This window comes from Phocoena sinus, chromosome 2, assembly GCF_008692025.1.
Source record: "Phocoena sinus isolate mPhoSin1 chromosome 2, mPhoSin1.pri, whole genome shotgun sequence".
NCBI classification, from domain to species: domain Eukaryota; kingdom Metazoa; phylum Chordata; class Mammalia; order Artiodactyla; family Phocoenidae; genus Phocoena; species Phocoena sinus.
Window position 1 is genome coordinate 14,277,384 of NC_045764.1, and position 16,358 is coordinate 14,293,741.

The following is a 16,358-nucleotide window of genomic DNA, read 5'->3' on the forward strand; positions in this document are numbered from 1 at the left end:
AGTACTGTACTGTATTATTGATGCAGTAAGCTTATGTCATCTGTTTACAAGACGAATCGTCTATCAGTACCTACATCCATATGGTCTTATATGATGTAAAACACTGTAGATGTTGTATGTATTACAACACTAGACATCAAAAGTGAAAAGATTATGTGAAAAAGAAATTCATATTTCTTTACAGCATTGATCCATGCATTGCTCATGAAGAAGCAGCAATATGATTGCTTTATGGTCTCCCAGTGTCATCGATAGCATTGCTCACAGTAGCCTAGCCTATACACTAATGAATGAACCATTATAAAATCTTTATGGCATACAGTGTTACAGTCATATCCGTAACACAGTATTGGAAACATCGTTACATTAAAAAAAAAACAACTCACTTACCTGAGATGATAAGCTGATAAGCAGTTTCTCCACTTAGAGAGAGAGGCATACTGTATGGTACTGTAATTCTTTGAAAGCAAAGTGATAAAACAGTAAGAAAAGGCACACATTATTAATTTTATATTAAATATCACTTACCATATGCATATATAAGGATAGAACATTATCTACATATATTTTATGCATTCATGACATACCTAACTTTTAATTTTTTTGATATTCCTAGGCGACGTGGTTAGTCTATGAGTTTTTTCAAGTTGTTGCAAATCTCCAAAAATTTTCCAATATATTTATTGAAAAAAATATGTGTATAAGTGAACCTACGCTGTTCAAACTTGTGTTGTTCAAGAGTCAACTAAATGATTTTATGTATAAGCTGAAGGTTGGTAATAAGGGGCCATAACCTCAATTAGTATAACCTTTTAAAATTGTATTTTTTGTTTTTAGTAAAAGAAGTTTCTCTTTCACATAAAAAGTTCTCCTTTTTCTCCATGGCTTTTTCCATGTAGTCTGGATCTTCCCTCAGTTTTATTGGAAAGGGTAGCATTGTCTTTATTCTGTCTGCACAATGCTATTGTGGTATTGATGCCAGAGTATCTTTGTAAGCTTTTGATACAGGAAGCATCTGTAGCTTTAGAATGAAACTGGCAAATTATTCAGAGTCCAGAAAAGACAAGTGAACATAGAGGCTACAGTGGGGGTTTTGGGGTTTGGGGTAAGAGGAAAAATCAGTTATTTTATTTATTTATTTTTTTGCGGTACACGGGCCTCTCACTGTTGTGGCCTCACCCATTGCGGAGCACAGGCTCCGGACGCGCAGGCTCAGCGGCCATGGCTCACGGGCCCAGCCGCTCCGCGGCATGTGGGATCTTCCCAGACCGGGGGACGAACCTGTGTCCCCTGCATCGGCAGGCGGACTCTCAACCACTGCGCCACCAGGGAAGCCCGAAAAATCAGTTATTTTAAAAATAAATGATCAATAAGAGAATTAAGCCTAAATCACTTAATATTAGCCATTGAAATATTTTCAAATAATTAATAAGCACCATCATATTAAGTTGAACATCACTAATTTAGAATCTGAAAATTCAAATGAAAAGTCATTGAAGTTTTTTTTTTTTTATTGAGCAAAACATTCAAATTATTTTCCCTGTCTGAAATTTCTGGATCTCATGGGTAGGCAAAATCTAGTCTAAACCCAGAATTCTTTAATGTGTAACTATTTTTTTTTTTTGTGGTACGCGGGCCTCTCACTGCTGTGGGCTCTCCCGTCGCGGAGCACAGGCTCCGGGCGCGCAGGCTCAGCGGCCATGGCTCACGGGCCCAGCCGCTCCGCGGCATGTGGGATCTTCCCGGACCGGGGCACGAACCCGCGTCCCCTGCATCGGCAGGCGGACTCTCAACCACTGCGCCACCAGGGAAGCCCAATGTGTAACTTTTACTTCAGTCCAGTAGATTATTGTTTTGATTGGCATATTTATGATTTAAAGTGACAAAATTTCACTAACAGTAGTTTGAACCAGCGGTTCTCAGGATCCCTTTAAACTCTTTAAGATTATTGAGGAAAAGTTTTTGTGTTTATTGATTGATATTTACCATTTTAGCAATTAAAAGCTTTATAATATTTACATTTATGCCTTAACTAAAGTTTTCTGTGCTTTGTTTATAGATTGATCCTACAAAATTAAATCTTATAAGAACAGCATTGAAAGTTAGGTTGTATAAATAAATCTACCTGGGAGAATAGATATATATGTGGTTTGGTTCAGTAAGAAGGAGATATAAGTCCCAGTCCTGAAGTAAAGTGTACCAGAAATGTAACTTCAATTTCCTATAACGACTTAATTTCTCTTCAAGTCCTCATTCTGGTGGGGTGATGAAAACCCAATGTAAGTAGATGTAGGATTTCATCCCCCTTTCCCCAAGATTGTGGCTAAATTACTGGGGATTTGCTGCCAGGACCTTGGAGGAGGCCTTATCTTGACCTTATCACCTGGTTCTCAAGGCCAGGCTCACACAGATCACCCCTGAGATGTCTCTTGTTCCTTTGTCCACAGCCTTCTTGGTTCTAGTGGTTCTGTGTCCTGCGTGGAAGTACATACTAGGGCACTGTGGTCCCCGGACTCCATAGGCCACTGACTCTCGGGACTGCCAATGGCCCTTTCTGCCTGGACTTGGGGCTCTGAGCCAGGCCTAGGCCTGCAGTCCCCTCTCTCTATTCTCTTTATTCCCCTCCCCTCTTCATCTGAGTGATACTCTCTTAAGGGCACTTTCTCTGCGATTTTTTTTCCTCTCAAGGGCCAATCAGCATAGTCTCCTTAATGGTCTCAGGCATCAGGAGATACAAAAGCAAGGACTCGCCGGCCCTTTCTGCTTTCTTCCTTGTCATCCCCCAACGAGACTGTGAACTCTGGAAGGAGTCAGAGTGAGTGAGAGGTTGTGCAGATGGAAGAGGAAATACTGGGAGGAAAAAAATCAGTTGGCATTTCAAAAATCCTCCCTGGCCACATCAGCCTATGCCTTTAAACCCCGCCAGCCAACAGAGTATAGCACACCTGGAGGTCCAGTGGGTCCTCGGATTTTTTTTATGGTTTTTAATTAATTTTTTTCTTGCTTTGCTTCTGTGAGTTCAGTGTTTTTCAAACTGCGAATTGGACCCATTCCTGGATTAGGACGTTGACTTAGTGGGCTGAGACTAGCATTAAAGAAAAAAAAAAGGAATCTACTGGAACAGAGTAGAAAAATGTTAGCGATCATCAGGCAGAACAGATGTCTATATTGTTTGGAAACTTCCATTTTATATACACTTTGTGTACTGGGCTGTGGGGTAAGATGCATTTCTTACTGTGGGCTCTAGTCAGAGCTTTAAAAGCACATTCTCAGCTGCCACTGAATTTGGTGTATCTTAAAATTTTTGTTCCTATGGAAAATGTCCTATTTTAATATTTAAAAAATATAGAGTGCATAGGTTGGAAACTTGAGTTGGCTTGACTGAAAATGTCATATTTTTGTCCTCATAGTTTGATACAGTATAAAACTATTTTCCTTCAAAATTTCAAAGCCATACTTTTGCCCATAAGACTGATGATACCTGCCTGGGTGACCACCTCTCCTGCCAGTGGAGTATGTTCTGAATGGGGAGTAAATGGAGAAGGGAAAGGGCCCAAGGAGCCAGCTGGTTTTCAGATAGCCTGGTGACCCTGCTGACATTTCCAGAGCCCCCTTATATCTGGTCAACAGTTTTGACTCTGTCCATTAACTATCAGCTAAGATGTCTTTAATTTTTCCTCTCTACAGTCAGTGCTTTTAAACAACTAACATTGTCTCTCTCTCTCTCTCTGTATGTTTATATATGTATTTATTATATATGTGTTTATGTACATTTAAAAAGTATTTCCATTGGACTTTGGGTGGGAGGTGCTTGGCTTGCCACTTGAGTCAAACATATTGAAGCAAATATGTACAATTTTGAAGGTAATAACTGTATTCCTTTTAAAATAGAGCATTTCAAAAAAATAAATAAATAAAATAAAATAAAATAGAGCATTTCATTCAGACCTTTCACAAAGTCCCTCTTTTCTCCCTGTGCCATTAACCTGTGATGGAAAAGGGTTCAAGCTGCACATCCTTCTCTTCATCCAAGGCACTGAACACAGCAGCAGTATAGGCCTATTGGGTTTTCGTTTACTGTATAATCAGTAGCCAGAAAAAAGTACATTTAAAGAAGAGTTGATCTGCTTTGTGGTTAGACTCTGCCTGAGGTACCCAGGAAAGGAATGTGACTTGCTTAGAGGGGGACAGGCAGGGCCACCGTAAGTAGTTGGTGATGTTGTCTACTATGAGTTCCTTTTCGCTAACCCACACTGGTCTAAAAGATGCTAATTTTGGTACAGTTTCCTTTGTTTTCCCCCAGTCTGCCTGTTCTGAAACCATATCAAATGAATTATTGTACACAGTTTGGCACTGAACAAATTGAAGTATGTTGAAGTCTTCCTCTGCTCCACCAGAATATATCGCTAATTGCATAGTGGAGGCCGATGGTTAAATAGCTTTTAGATTCTTGATATTACTTTCATAGCCTGTAAAGTTAGGAAGCAACTGATCTGCAAATTGTCAAATAAGTAGAGTCTGTGGAGGGCAAGGAGATTTTAGCCTGTGGTCCAGGATGTTTGGCGGTGGTTGCCTGGAGTGCTGTGTTGAGAAGAACGTTGGGTCTTTCCTGGACCCTTCAGGAGGAGTGGTGTGAATTAGTGATGTCTGCCCTGAACGTGGGCGGTAACACATGGGCGAAGAAGTATAGACCAGTATGCCAGTGGTAGTGGCTCTTCTTCTTAGTTTCCCACAATTTATTTCATTTGATTTTTGGCCACACATTTTTCTGTGAGGCTATAACATTTTTACCCAAAATGCACAGCTGGGTATAATATCACATTTTTAGGTTTGCGTAGGTCTTTCTAAAAAACAGAATTATGCTTCCCCCTCTTTCTTTAGGCTTTAAATAGTTATTTTTACGGATACTGAGTATTTGCTATAGGTACTATGTTTATTATTATTTTTAGCAAAGGAAGATAATGTGATCTTTCTTGTGTTTCTAATGTTCCGTTTTCCTAGGAACTTTGCTTTTAATATTTTTCAGACTGTGGTAATGCCTCAGATGCTTGAGTTCCAGATCTGCGTGCGTTGTCTTGGCTCTGGTCACCAGCACCTTTTGGTGGTTCCTGGGCCCGAATCACAGAGCTGCCCAGCCGCACGTATGCCCCTGTTTATACATTCCCACGGTCAATGTTGGCAACAGCATCGGGCACAGACTCTCCTCTACCAGCTCATATTTTTCTTAAACAGCATCTGGTGTGTGTGTGTGTGTGTGTTTTAATTACTCACCTTTTACAGAGTAATTCAAAATCTAGGTGACACGTTCCAATAGCTGATAAGCATTTCATAGTGTGGTCGGTTTTCTGTGTAATCCCTTTGATCATGGCCTCTTTTGTAAACACACGATAGAGGTTACGATGGAGTCCCGCCGAGGAAGCAATTCAGAGGATGGCAAGTTTTTGACCCTTACAGGCAGAAAGAGAATTTGGTAAATCGTTAGTTATTGACTGCCCTTTAGAGAGCCGGGGGTTTGCTTTCTGTACCTCCTTTCAGCTGGGCTTGTATTTCATGTACGGGAGGCCTACATTATCATAATCCATTTCTCGCTTTTGTGTGATCTACCAGCGGCTCGCGTAAACCTCCTTTCTGAAGAGCACTCCCCATTTACTTGCTCTAATTCACCGTCTTCTTTTAAATCATAAAAATTGATGTTTTGCAACCAGTGGCATTATATGGGAGTTGTTTATGGAGGTGCTGCAGGGAAGATTAGTGGTAGAATTAAGAACGAGGTGACAGCTGGGGAGAGAAATCTATGAAGAGACATCACATCGGTGACATAGCAAGAGAGTGAAAGAAGCATGTTAAACTCGAAGATACTGGAAGAATATATCATGAGTAAAATTATGTCTTCCGCTGACGTTGAATAGTGTTGATCATACACTAACAAATTTTTACTTAAGGAGTTATATTAGGTAGAAAATGCCCGGATTGACCCCAATGTGTAAAAAAGATATTATCTTAAAACGCTTCTACCCATTAGATGTTAATTTCCCTGACAGGGCTCACACTGGAATATTAGTAGAAATAACGTGGAATTGTTTTTACTCAGTGTTATCATCTAGGCCTTAAAACATTTGCTATGAGAATTTCCTAATTTATACAGTTTTACACATCTGAAAGGAGAACCAAAGTAGGGTGGTTTTTGCAAGTTATTAATAGGTATGGAATTTCCCAGGAACTTTTATTCAAAGGAAAACTTCCAGGTTTTCTCCTTCTCTAACCTCATATGCCATTTCCCATTATTGCTCTTTAACAAACAAAAACCTTCCAATACAATGAACGTGAGTTTTAGGATATTCTTTTGGAGAAAGAAGTATAAATGGAGACTAGGAATGTGAGCGCCTACATGCTTCGCCCTTGAAGAACCAGGTAAAGAAGCCCAGTGCGCGGCTTTGGGTATTCAGGCCCCGTGAGATTTCCAGGTGGGAAAGAAAATGGTAGGAGAAACTCCCTGATGTGTCTGGCAAAGTGTACTTAGGCAGCAAAAGCATTTACAAAGGAAGGCCCGTGGCAGTTTGGAGCTGGCTTCAGTTCAGATTTTTTCGGCCATGGAGGAGGTCTTCCTTAAACAAATCTGTTAACATTTTAGTTTTGGAGGGAGCACAGCACATTGTAGATGTAAATGTACCAGTTCCTATTTCTGTCTGAAGCAGCTCCATCTCACCGTCCCTGAGACCCCATCCCTTCATGAGTATGTCTGATTTGATCTAGTCTTCAGAGCTGTGCCTGGCCTGTGTGTCCTCGTGCTGCATTTGTCCCTGTTGCTCCTTTGCCATTAGAAACTTTTCTGTGCAGAGCACGGGGCTCCTTGGGCCCCTCCTGCTGGATGCGTCTTCTTCATGGAGGTCTAGCAGTTGTTTCTCATGTTTAGTGTGTGATGGCAGATCCCAGCCTGGGTTGAAGTCTTTCTCTCTTTCTCTCTTCCCCTCCCTTCTCATCCTGTCTCTGTCCCCACCCCAGTTTCATGCTGTTTCCTTTTCTTACTACATCTGGGCTCCAAAGCAGCCAACCTCAGGGAAGCTCTAAACGATGGGGCAGGATACACGTATGAAGAGTTGATATTACAACTGAGACAGTTTTCATTTCTTTTCACGATTCTGCTGTCATTCCATAATGGCTCACGTTGGCATCCTGCTTTTTCCTGCCTTGGAGGCAGACTGGTGGTCCTCAGTCCACACTGGTGAGTCCTACCAGTGGTTCATGGCCGGCCCGGCTCTGAGACCCCTTTTGATTGGTGGGTGTCCATGATGTGCTGGTTATTAAATAGGTTGAATACTGCCCCGTGGAGAGACATTACTAGTGTTATTGGCACAAATTCCGTATTTCACGTTTGATATATTTATTCATTTTGTGTCTGTTTGCTTGACCTAGCGATACATGGGAGAGGGGTGTTGAAATCTCTCACCATATTGGTGAATATGCCAGTTTTCCCTGTCATCAGTGTTGCATGCATGTGCACACAATCTCTCTCTCTCTCTTTCTCCCTCTCTCCTTATATATATGTGTATACATATATACACACACACATATTTTTTAAAATCTACATTTAAGATGATGCTTTTTTGGTGACTTGAGCCTTCATCACTATATAGTGTCTCTATTCTTTTTTTTTTTTTTTTTTTTTTTTGCGGTACGTGGGCCTCTCACTGGTGGGCTCTCCCGTTGCGGAGCACAGGCTCCGGACGCGCAGGCTCAGCGGCCATGGCTCACGGGCCCAGCCGCTCCGCGGCATGTGGGCTCCTCCCGGACCGGGGCATGAACCCGCGTCCCCTGCATCGGCAGGCGGACTCTCAACCACTGCGCCACCTTGGAAGCCCCTATAGTGTCTCTATTCTTAATAATGCCTTTACTCTAAAAGTATATTTTGTCTCATTTTAATATAGCTATTTTATAGTGGAGTTAAAAAATATGACTACATATTGATCTTTTAGCTAGCAGATGTAACCCATTTACATTTTTGTGATTATTGAATTGTTTCTCCCAACTGTTAAATTTCTATTTGTCTCATTATTCTACGCTGCTTTTTGTTTCTATTCTCTTTCTTTTTTAAAATTTTATTGAGTTAGTTTTGGCAGTTTTAAAAAATTTGATTTTTCCATTTTATAGGATTTGAATTTATGTGTTATGTTTCCATTCTTTGTGGTTACCCTTAGAATTTTATCACATTTATTTAAGCACAGTTTAAAATTCAGTAATGTCTTAACCTTTCTCATGAAGAACAGAAGGACCTTAGAATGCTTTATTTTCATGCTACCTTCTCATTTTACTATCAGATGTTTTAGCTCTGTCTTTTTCCATACAATGTTGTGTGTATGTGGGTGTGTGTATGCGTATGCATGTGTGTGGTGCATTGCATTTAGCATTTTATTAGCTTACCATTCCTTTTTGCATTTCAGCTTGTCCTTCTGGAATTATTTTCTTTTTTGCTGCATTGCATCCTTTATAAGCAGCTTCATAGACGACCCTGGTGGTGGTAATCTCTCTCAGGGCCTGGTTATTTTAAAATGTTTTATTTTTCACTTTTTAAAGATAATTTTGAGTGATGTGAAACAATCATTATTGCTAAAAAATGGAGTTGTTCTAATTTGGGAGATACTTAAAATTGTGTTCAAACCTTCTATCATCTCCCCACTATCCAATATAGTTATGATCTTGACCCTTGGGTAAAATTACTTCCTTGGGTAAAATCAGATCATAAAACGATGGTCCAAAGAAAAGTCATCAGGCCCTCACCTGACTCAGAAAGGCAGAACTGAAGAGTCAATTTAATAACGCGAGGTCAGAACTTTTGCCTTTTCAGTGTTCTTAAGAGATAAAGTTGCGTTGTCTTAAAGGAGATAATGTACTAAAAATGTTAATACAGTTCCTCTTTCATGAATGATAAGTTGGTAGGCAGAAGAGGGCCTAAGGTTCCCAAGACTGCCCCCAGGTTTGATGATTCTCTAGTCCTGCCTCCCGGGACTCAGCCTAGAGTCATACTTGTGACTATGATTTATTACGGCAAAAAGATACAAAGCAAAACCAGCAAAGGGAAAAGGCACATGGGGCAGAATCCAGAGGAAACTAGGCATGGGCTTCCAGAGTTCTCTCCCAGAAAGTCACGTGGGACACACTTAGCTCCCCCAGCAATGAGCTGTGACAACACGTGTCAGATGTTGCCAACCACTCAAGCTCGTTAAGAGACTCAGCTCCCAGGGTTCTTACCGGGGGGCTCTTCTGCCTGGCATGTACCCAAACTCCAGACTCCCGGAAGGAGAGCGAGTGCTCTGCATCAACCTTATTGATTGTACATACAGCTTAGGCACAGTGCTCCACCCTTATCAACTAGGGATGCTGGGAACCCTCCCAGAATCCAAGTTCTTAGACACTAGCCAAGGGCCAACCTGGAAAGCTGGCTTTTCATAGATAGCATTTGGGCCTGCTCTATTTACTCTTTTCTGCACAGGGCCCATCAGTAAATAATGCTATAATAATAAATGCTTTTGACACCTGAGTTCTGTTCTCAGCTGTTCTAGTTTGAGTAGAACTGTAACAGTGGTCAGAGAAACAGAAAACTGGAGAGGGTGGGTAGACTTAAGTGCTGGAGAGGAGGAGACTCAGACAGGCATCACTGACCCACACTGTGGCTCAGGATTAGGGGGAGACGGCAGGCCATTTGACTTTGCCAGGCAGGGGAGAATGAAAAAAAAAGATCTCTGGTCTTTTTCTGGAAGATCTCTTGGAAAATCTTGAAACAGCTAGCGGTTGGAAACAGCTAGCAGTCTTAAACTTGGTGGCCTCTTATAATGTTAGAGATCTATTGTGTAGGGTCCCCAGCCTCAGCACTGCAGATATTTTGGAGTGGGGGCCGTCCTGTGCACTGCAGGATGTTAAGCAGCATCCCTGGCCTCTGCTCACTAGATGCCGATAGCATCTGTCTCCTCACCACCTCACCCAGTTGTGACAACCAAAAATGTCTCCTGACATCGCCTGTTGCTAGCTATCCTCCAGGGACAGTGGTTGAGAACCATTGTATTACTACAGGGTTTACAATAAATAAATTCATAACGATCTTAGCTTTACATAGCTAAGTGGTTTGCTCATGTCTCACACTTAGAGTAGTTTTCCATTTATAAAGCTCTTCCATGTGTTTCTAGCAAGAGGCTATATAGATGAAGGCAATGAGACACAGAGGGTAAGTCACTTTGCAGTAAAGCAAAGAGAAAGTAATAGTAGAAATAATAGTAATGATAACATTTTTTGTTATTAATAATAGATATTTCATTGAGTGCCTGATGAGCCAGACACTGAAATGCTTTACAGGTATTCATTTTGCAACAAGCGTAACAAGTGCTATCATTGTGTTGATTTTACGGATGAGGAAATTGAGGCCAGAGAGATTAAGAAACCTGCCAAAGACACACAGTAGGTGGAAAAGCCAGGTCCAGACCCAGGCCATTTGGCTCCAGTGCTCTCGTTACCCCTGGGCTCTGGATAAAAAGTGAGAGGTTCTGGATTCTTGCTCTTCTCTGATAGTGTTCTGTCTCATTACTATCTCTGTGGAGGTTGCCATTTGCTTATTACACTGCTTTCCTTGCTCTGCCCAGCTCTGGTCTCCTGGTTTACATACAACTTTTCCTATATTCTTGTCAACTGAATCTCACAGGGATGAAAAAATTGGGAAGCCCTCTTCTTGTGACCTAACTTTGCTGTTTCAGTTGTAGTCTTCTGTGATTATCTTGATTCTTTCTCTTTTTATTTATCTTTAATGTAGCATTTCATCGAAATCTGGATTTGTTGCAGCTGTCAGCCTAATCTTGACACATACGCTTCGTCCAATTCCTGCATATTTCAGCTAAGAGGCTTCTGTTTCTGATGCTTAAACATTTCACGATATTCTTCAGATCTTTCCACCACCTCCCAATGTGTTATTTGTCATAGTTCCATGATTATATTTTATTATCCAGGAAATATTTTAATGTACCAATTTATCCACCCCATCTTTTGGGTTTTTTTCTTTTTACTTTTTTCCTGATTCCTTTTCAACATGTGTTTTTTCATGCCCCCGTGCCTTATGCCCCAAGTTCTGTCCCCTAATATGGACAAGGAGAAAATGTCCTTCTTCCTCTAAGCCTAGTGAAGAAATCATCTTTCCTGGAGCTTTCTTTTCAAGACACTTATTTTAGGAAGTGTCTACACTTCTACAATCATTTAAATGCAGTATTTGTGTAGAGCTAGAATTAACTGTATGGTACCGTCAATTAGTTTGAAAATGCTTTGCTTCTCTGTGCCTGTGATCCCATGAGGGACCACTGAGCCCTCAGTTTATTTCTGGGTCTGTTTTTCTTTTATGGGTGGGGCAGTGAGTGGGTGGGAGTTGAGACTATGACTTCAGAGCAGAATATCGTCAGATTAGTTTAGATGGACATTGCTACGTGGACATGATGTTGAGAAATCCAGGATTTTCAGATGTGTCCAGTTTGGCAAAATTCATTAGGTTTCTCCAGATGTTGTAATTATTATTTTTTATGTAAATAGTGTGTGCTGCCATGTCTGTAATTACATTTACTACTTCTGTGTCTCATGGTTCCAACTCATGAGACGATTCCACTCTCTTTTGATTGTTAGGCACTTTTTCCCAAGACCCTATTCCCTTGAATTTTTTTTTTTTTTAATAAATTTATTTATTTATTTAATTTGGCTGCATTGGGTCTTTGTTGCTGCACGTGGGCTTTCTCTAGTTGCAGTGAGCGGGGGCTACTGTTGTGTGTGGGCTTCTCACTGCGATGGCTTCTCTTGTTGCGGAGCACGGGCTCTAGGCGTGCAGGCTTCAGTAGTTGTGGCTCGCGGACTCTAGGCGTGTGGGCTTCAGTAGTTGTGGCACGCGGGCTTAGTTGTTCTGCAACATGTGGGATCTTCCCGGACCAGGGCTCGAACCTATGTTCCCTGCATTGGCAGGCGGATTCTTAACCACTGCGCCACCAGGGAAGTCCTTCACTTGAATTTTGCTAGCTCTGAAGATAACTTTGGTCCCCAAAGCCTTAGGTTTTAATCCATTGTAGTGCTCACGACTCCTAGTAGTTTCAGATATGAATTCTTCCTTTCCTCGGCATTTTTTATTGTGGTTATTAATACTAAGTTGAATTTTTCTTCTGGATCAAAAATCTGGATAGTTCCTTCTTTTTTTTTTTTTTTTTTTTTTTTTTTTTGATGTAAGAGGGCCTCTCACTGTTGTGGCCTCTCCCGTTGCGGAGGACAGGCTCCGGACGCGCAGGCCCAGCGGCCATGGCTCACGGGCCCAGCCGCTCCGCGGCATGTGGGATCTTCCCAGACCGGGGCACGAACCCGTGTCCCCTGCATCGGCAGGCGGACTCTCAACCACTGCGCCACCAGGGAAGCCCCTGGATAGTTCCTTCTTGTTATGCATCTTCAGAGAAAGTTATGTTACCCATTATTACAAAATCATTAAATTTTAGGATTGGGAAGGATATTGGAAAAAGTGCAAAGTATTAACAATCTGTTTATAGTCCTCAATATAATTGCTCAGCATGTAAGTAAGTTTGTTGCTTCGGCCGTCACGTGAGCAGAGTATGTCCTCTAAAAAGGAAGAAAGAAAGAAAAAAACAGAAGCTTTTCAGTTTGTTTTTCTTTTCAGTGTAAAACTTTGTTCCAAATAGAACTTAGTATGGGTTCCCAATATCAAACGTGTTAAAGTGGTGTTTTATTTATATGCATGTATTTTGTAAGTTCAAATCTATCACCTTTTCTCATTATAAAATCAAATGGTGGGAATAGATTATTTTCATGAAATGATAACTTTAAAATGGGAGATATGAGTGGCAAGTGAGGTTTTGTTAGTATCCAAGTAGACATTATTTTTGCCTGGTGTGGGCCAAGTTCATGTACATACAGAGAAGCAATTGCAAATTGAATGTCCTGCCCCCCCACAACAGTTCAATTTTCCATCTTAGAATGCTGTTTAATTAAAAATTCTGTTTAATTTTTAAATTATGTTTACTTAAAAATTCTGTTTAATATTTAATTTATGCTTAATTTAAAATGTAATTTTTAGCTTTTAAACATAATTTTTCATTAAACGTAAATGGCAGGAGAAGGTTGTCCCCTCAAAGTCTGCCCCTGAACTGAGTTAACCTGCAAGTTAGTATAGTACAGTCTCAGTGGGTTAAACTTTCCGTAACATGTTTGAGAGTAGATTTTAATTACAGTTTCAAAAGTAGTTAAAATACATACATAACATTTTTGAATTAAACATTGTGGAAATCCTAAAAATCTCTGTGAAACTTTACTCCACAGAATGTATTTTGAAAGAAAAAAGTGCTAATTTGTTATTTTAGCTTTAAAGTATACCAATACATACATAATGCCTACATTTTAAAGTCCAGTGAAGTTCAGCTTTCCAAGGTTGAGTTTCAAACATTCTGAAACACACTGAAGTTGTCTGTCCAGCTTCACCTGTCTGGAGCACAGTTCAGAAGTAGCCCCCAAGTAATCTATAAAAATATCGAATCACTGTGTTGTACACTTGAAAGTAATATAATGTTGTAAGTCCACTATACTTCAATAAATTAAAAAGAAAAAGAAGTAGCCCCCCATAGTGTGCGGCTGACACGAAGTCTATGACTTCAGGATACGGAGAGGGAGATACCTTGCCTATTACAACTTCCTCAGTTGAACCAGTAACTCTAGTTTTACCAACATTTCACTAAACTTGACTATTCTCTAGTTGCTTACCCTGGGATAGAAGAAGGAAACCAGAAGGGAAGAAGGCTGTGCAAGACCAACTGCTGTGTGTGAGAAATGATCTCTTTGCCAGTCCAACAGACATAAAAGCGCAAAGATCTCATGGGATTTAGGCCATCCCTAACTTTGTAAACGTTGAAAGCACTACTGCTTTGTTTCATGATCTGATAATGTCTATTTAGATGACCCTGAGTTATCATGAAAAAATTTAAATCAGGTTTGTATCTGCTCTAAGAAGGCAAAAAAATTATGGTGAAATAGTGAGGCTTAGAGGACTGTTGAGAAACCACAGGAAGATTTGGAGGGTGGACATCACCAAGGAGAGGGGCCAGGGAGAAGGAAACAGGGAGTGGGGGCTCTTTGAGGGACGGCTCTGATTTCCACAGCTTTTGTGGTGATAGAGTCACAGCAGCCAGAGATGTACCCTCCGTGCCGGCTGGGCATGGAGAGCAGAGGCAGTCGCTGGTGTTCTTAACCACACATGGGAGTAGATGCCATCACTTCACCACCAGGAGGGTTTGTGTGTTTGCATATATGTCGTTATGTATGATGTAATGCGGTGAAGCTTTCTGTAGCCTGACATGCACTGTGGTCGTATGGCTTCTTCTCTCCCCTCTTTCTCCTACCCTGCTCCCTCCCTCCCTCCTTCCCTCCCTTCTATTCTTCTTTCCACAAATATTTATTGAAGTCATATGAGCCAGATGCTGGTAGGTGCTGAATGTGCTCTGACAAGGGACAAGATAGCCTGTTCTTGCGGCCGCGGAACTTTCCTTGTACTGTGAGACAGAGATATGTCAATAGGGACATACAAATGAATACGAAAAAAATTATAATGGGACAGAAAGTACATTCTAGGACACATGTGCGAGACCAGAAAGGCTTCCTGGAGAAAGTGAAATCGAAGGCGAGACCTAAGAGATAAAGAGGAGTTAACCAGAGAAGTGGGGTGTTCCAGGCCAGGGAAAAGCATGCAGGGGAAGAGGTGGGAAGGAGAGGGGTGAACTTCTCAGCCAGAGTGTGGATGTGAGCGAGAAGTCTGCAGAAGGCTCATCGAGGGGGCCTTGGGGGACAGGAGGCTGGACTTTTCTCTTGGATCAATGGGAAGCCATGGAAAGGTTTTACTCAGCGGAGTCAGGTGATCAGGTTGGCATTGGGGAAACGTTGCTTTGCCAAGTTGGATTAGAAGGGCCAGACTGGCAAGTGTTGTAGTTATCTAAAAGATAAACGTGGCCTAAAATGAAAAAATGCAGTGGAGACGGAGAGAAGTAAATATAATCAAGACATGTTTAGGAGGTAAAATCAATAGACTTGGTGATGGACTGATTAGATGTGTGCGGAGTCAAGATTACTCCCAGGTTTCTGGTGTGGGCAACTGGGCAGTAATTAATGAAAGAGAATACACGGGGAAAAAACCGTTGTGGGATTGTGGTGGGATGATGGACTGTTGGATTTCAGACTGAATGTGTGGTGAATATGGGGTATGCACAAGTGGAAGTGCCAGTGGCTCTGAAATTCAGGAGGGAAAGCTGGGCCAGAGATGTAGATTTGGAAGTGATCAGCATGCATAGAGGGGGTACCCAGAGCTGTGGGAATGAGTGAGATCGCCCCGGCGATCACCCAGGCGTACGCTGAGGAGAGAAGAAAGCCTGTTAGAACCCTGAAGGAGGATAGGCAGAGAGGAGCCCCCAGGAGACAGAGGAGGAACAGCTAGAAGGGGAGAAGCTGGCCAGGAGCGTGTGGGGACAAAGACACCGAGGAAGAGGATGGAGGAGAGGCTAAGCAAGAGGAAGCCCAAAAGATGTCTGTTGGCTCCTCTGTGCTGCAGGAAGCCATTACAGCTTTAACCAGAGAAACGTCTGGCAACAGGAGCTAGAATGCATAGCATTGAGGAGAGAGCTGGAAGAGATGAGCAGAGACAGAGAGCTTAGTCCTCTTTGTAAGGAAGTTTGGCTGAAGGAGAGAACAGACTCTAGGACCTCATGCTAGAGTAGTGTGGGTGGAGGGAGGGATAGAAGTCGGGGGAGCCTTGAGTGCGCTTGGATGCTGACGGGATGTAGCTCATAGAATAGAGAAGCGGAGGGTGAAATTTTGGGAGACAGTGGGGATAAGTGGGTCATAGAGGGTCATGAGAACGGAGGAGGGCTTGGGACCCAGAATAATTGGCTAAGAGGAGAGACAGCTCTTCCACTGGGACAGAAGGGAAGCATGAAACAACTGGTGTTAAAGTATTGTTTTGTGCCACAGTAGTTTAATTATGTTCTTTAAAACAATCTCTCCACAGACACTACCCGAAGCAGTCCTTCACCACGGTGGCAGATACACCCGAAAATCTTCGCCTGAAACAGCAAAGTGAATTGCAGAGTCAGGTAATTCCTGAAAGGCCTATTTTCGTCACGTTCGTTCTAACTATTATTCACAAGGCCGCTCCTCGGTCATCGTACTGCTCATGCCGGGTCACCAGCCGGCGTGCAGACTGAAAGTGGGCCTGGGTGGGCAGTCCGGGCAGAAGTACTGAATGTCTGTTTTCTTCCCGGTCTTGGATCACCCTGATATTCTTGGTTCTGTTATCCACGTGG

The 16,358-nt window shown here is 41.9% G+C and overlaps 1 protein-coding gene across 1 annotated transcript in view; it reads left to right on the plus strand.

Moving 5' to 3' along the window:
• The window catches only part of NEBL (nebulette), a 340,919-nt gene that overhangs the window by 110,340 nt on the left and 214,221 nt on the right, over nucleotides 1–16,358 (plus strand). The window contains exon 3 of the mRNA XM_032623434.1: nucleotides 16,064–16,148. Within this exon, the coding sequence (XP_032479325.1) occupies nucleotides 16,064–16,148 (85 nt within the window). The remainder of the gene's footprint in view (nucleotides 1–16,063; nucleotides 16,149–16,358) is intronic.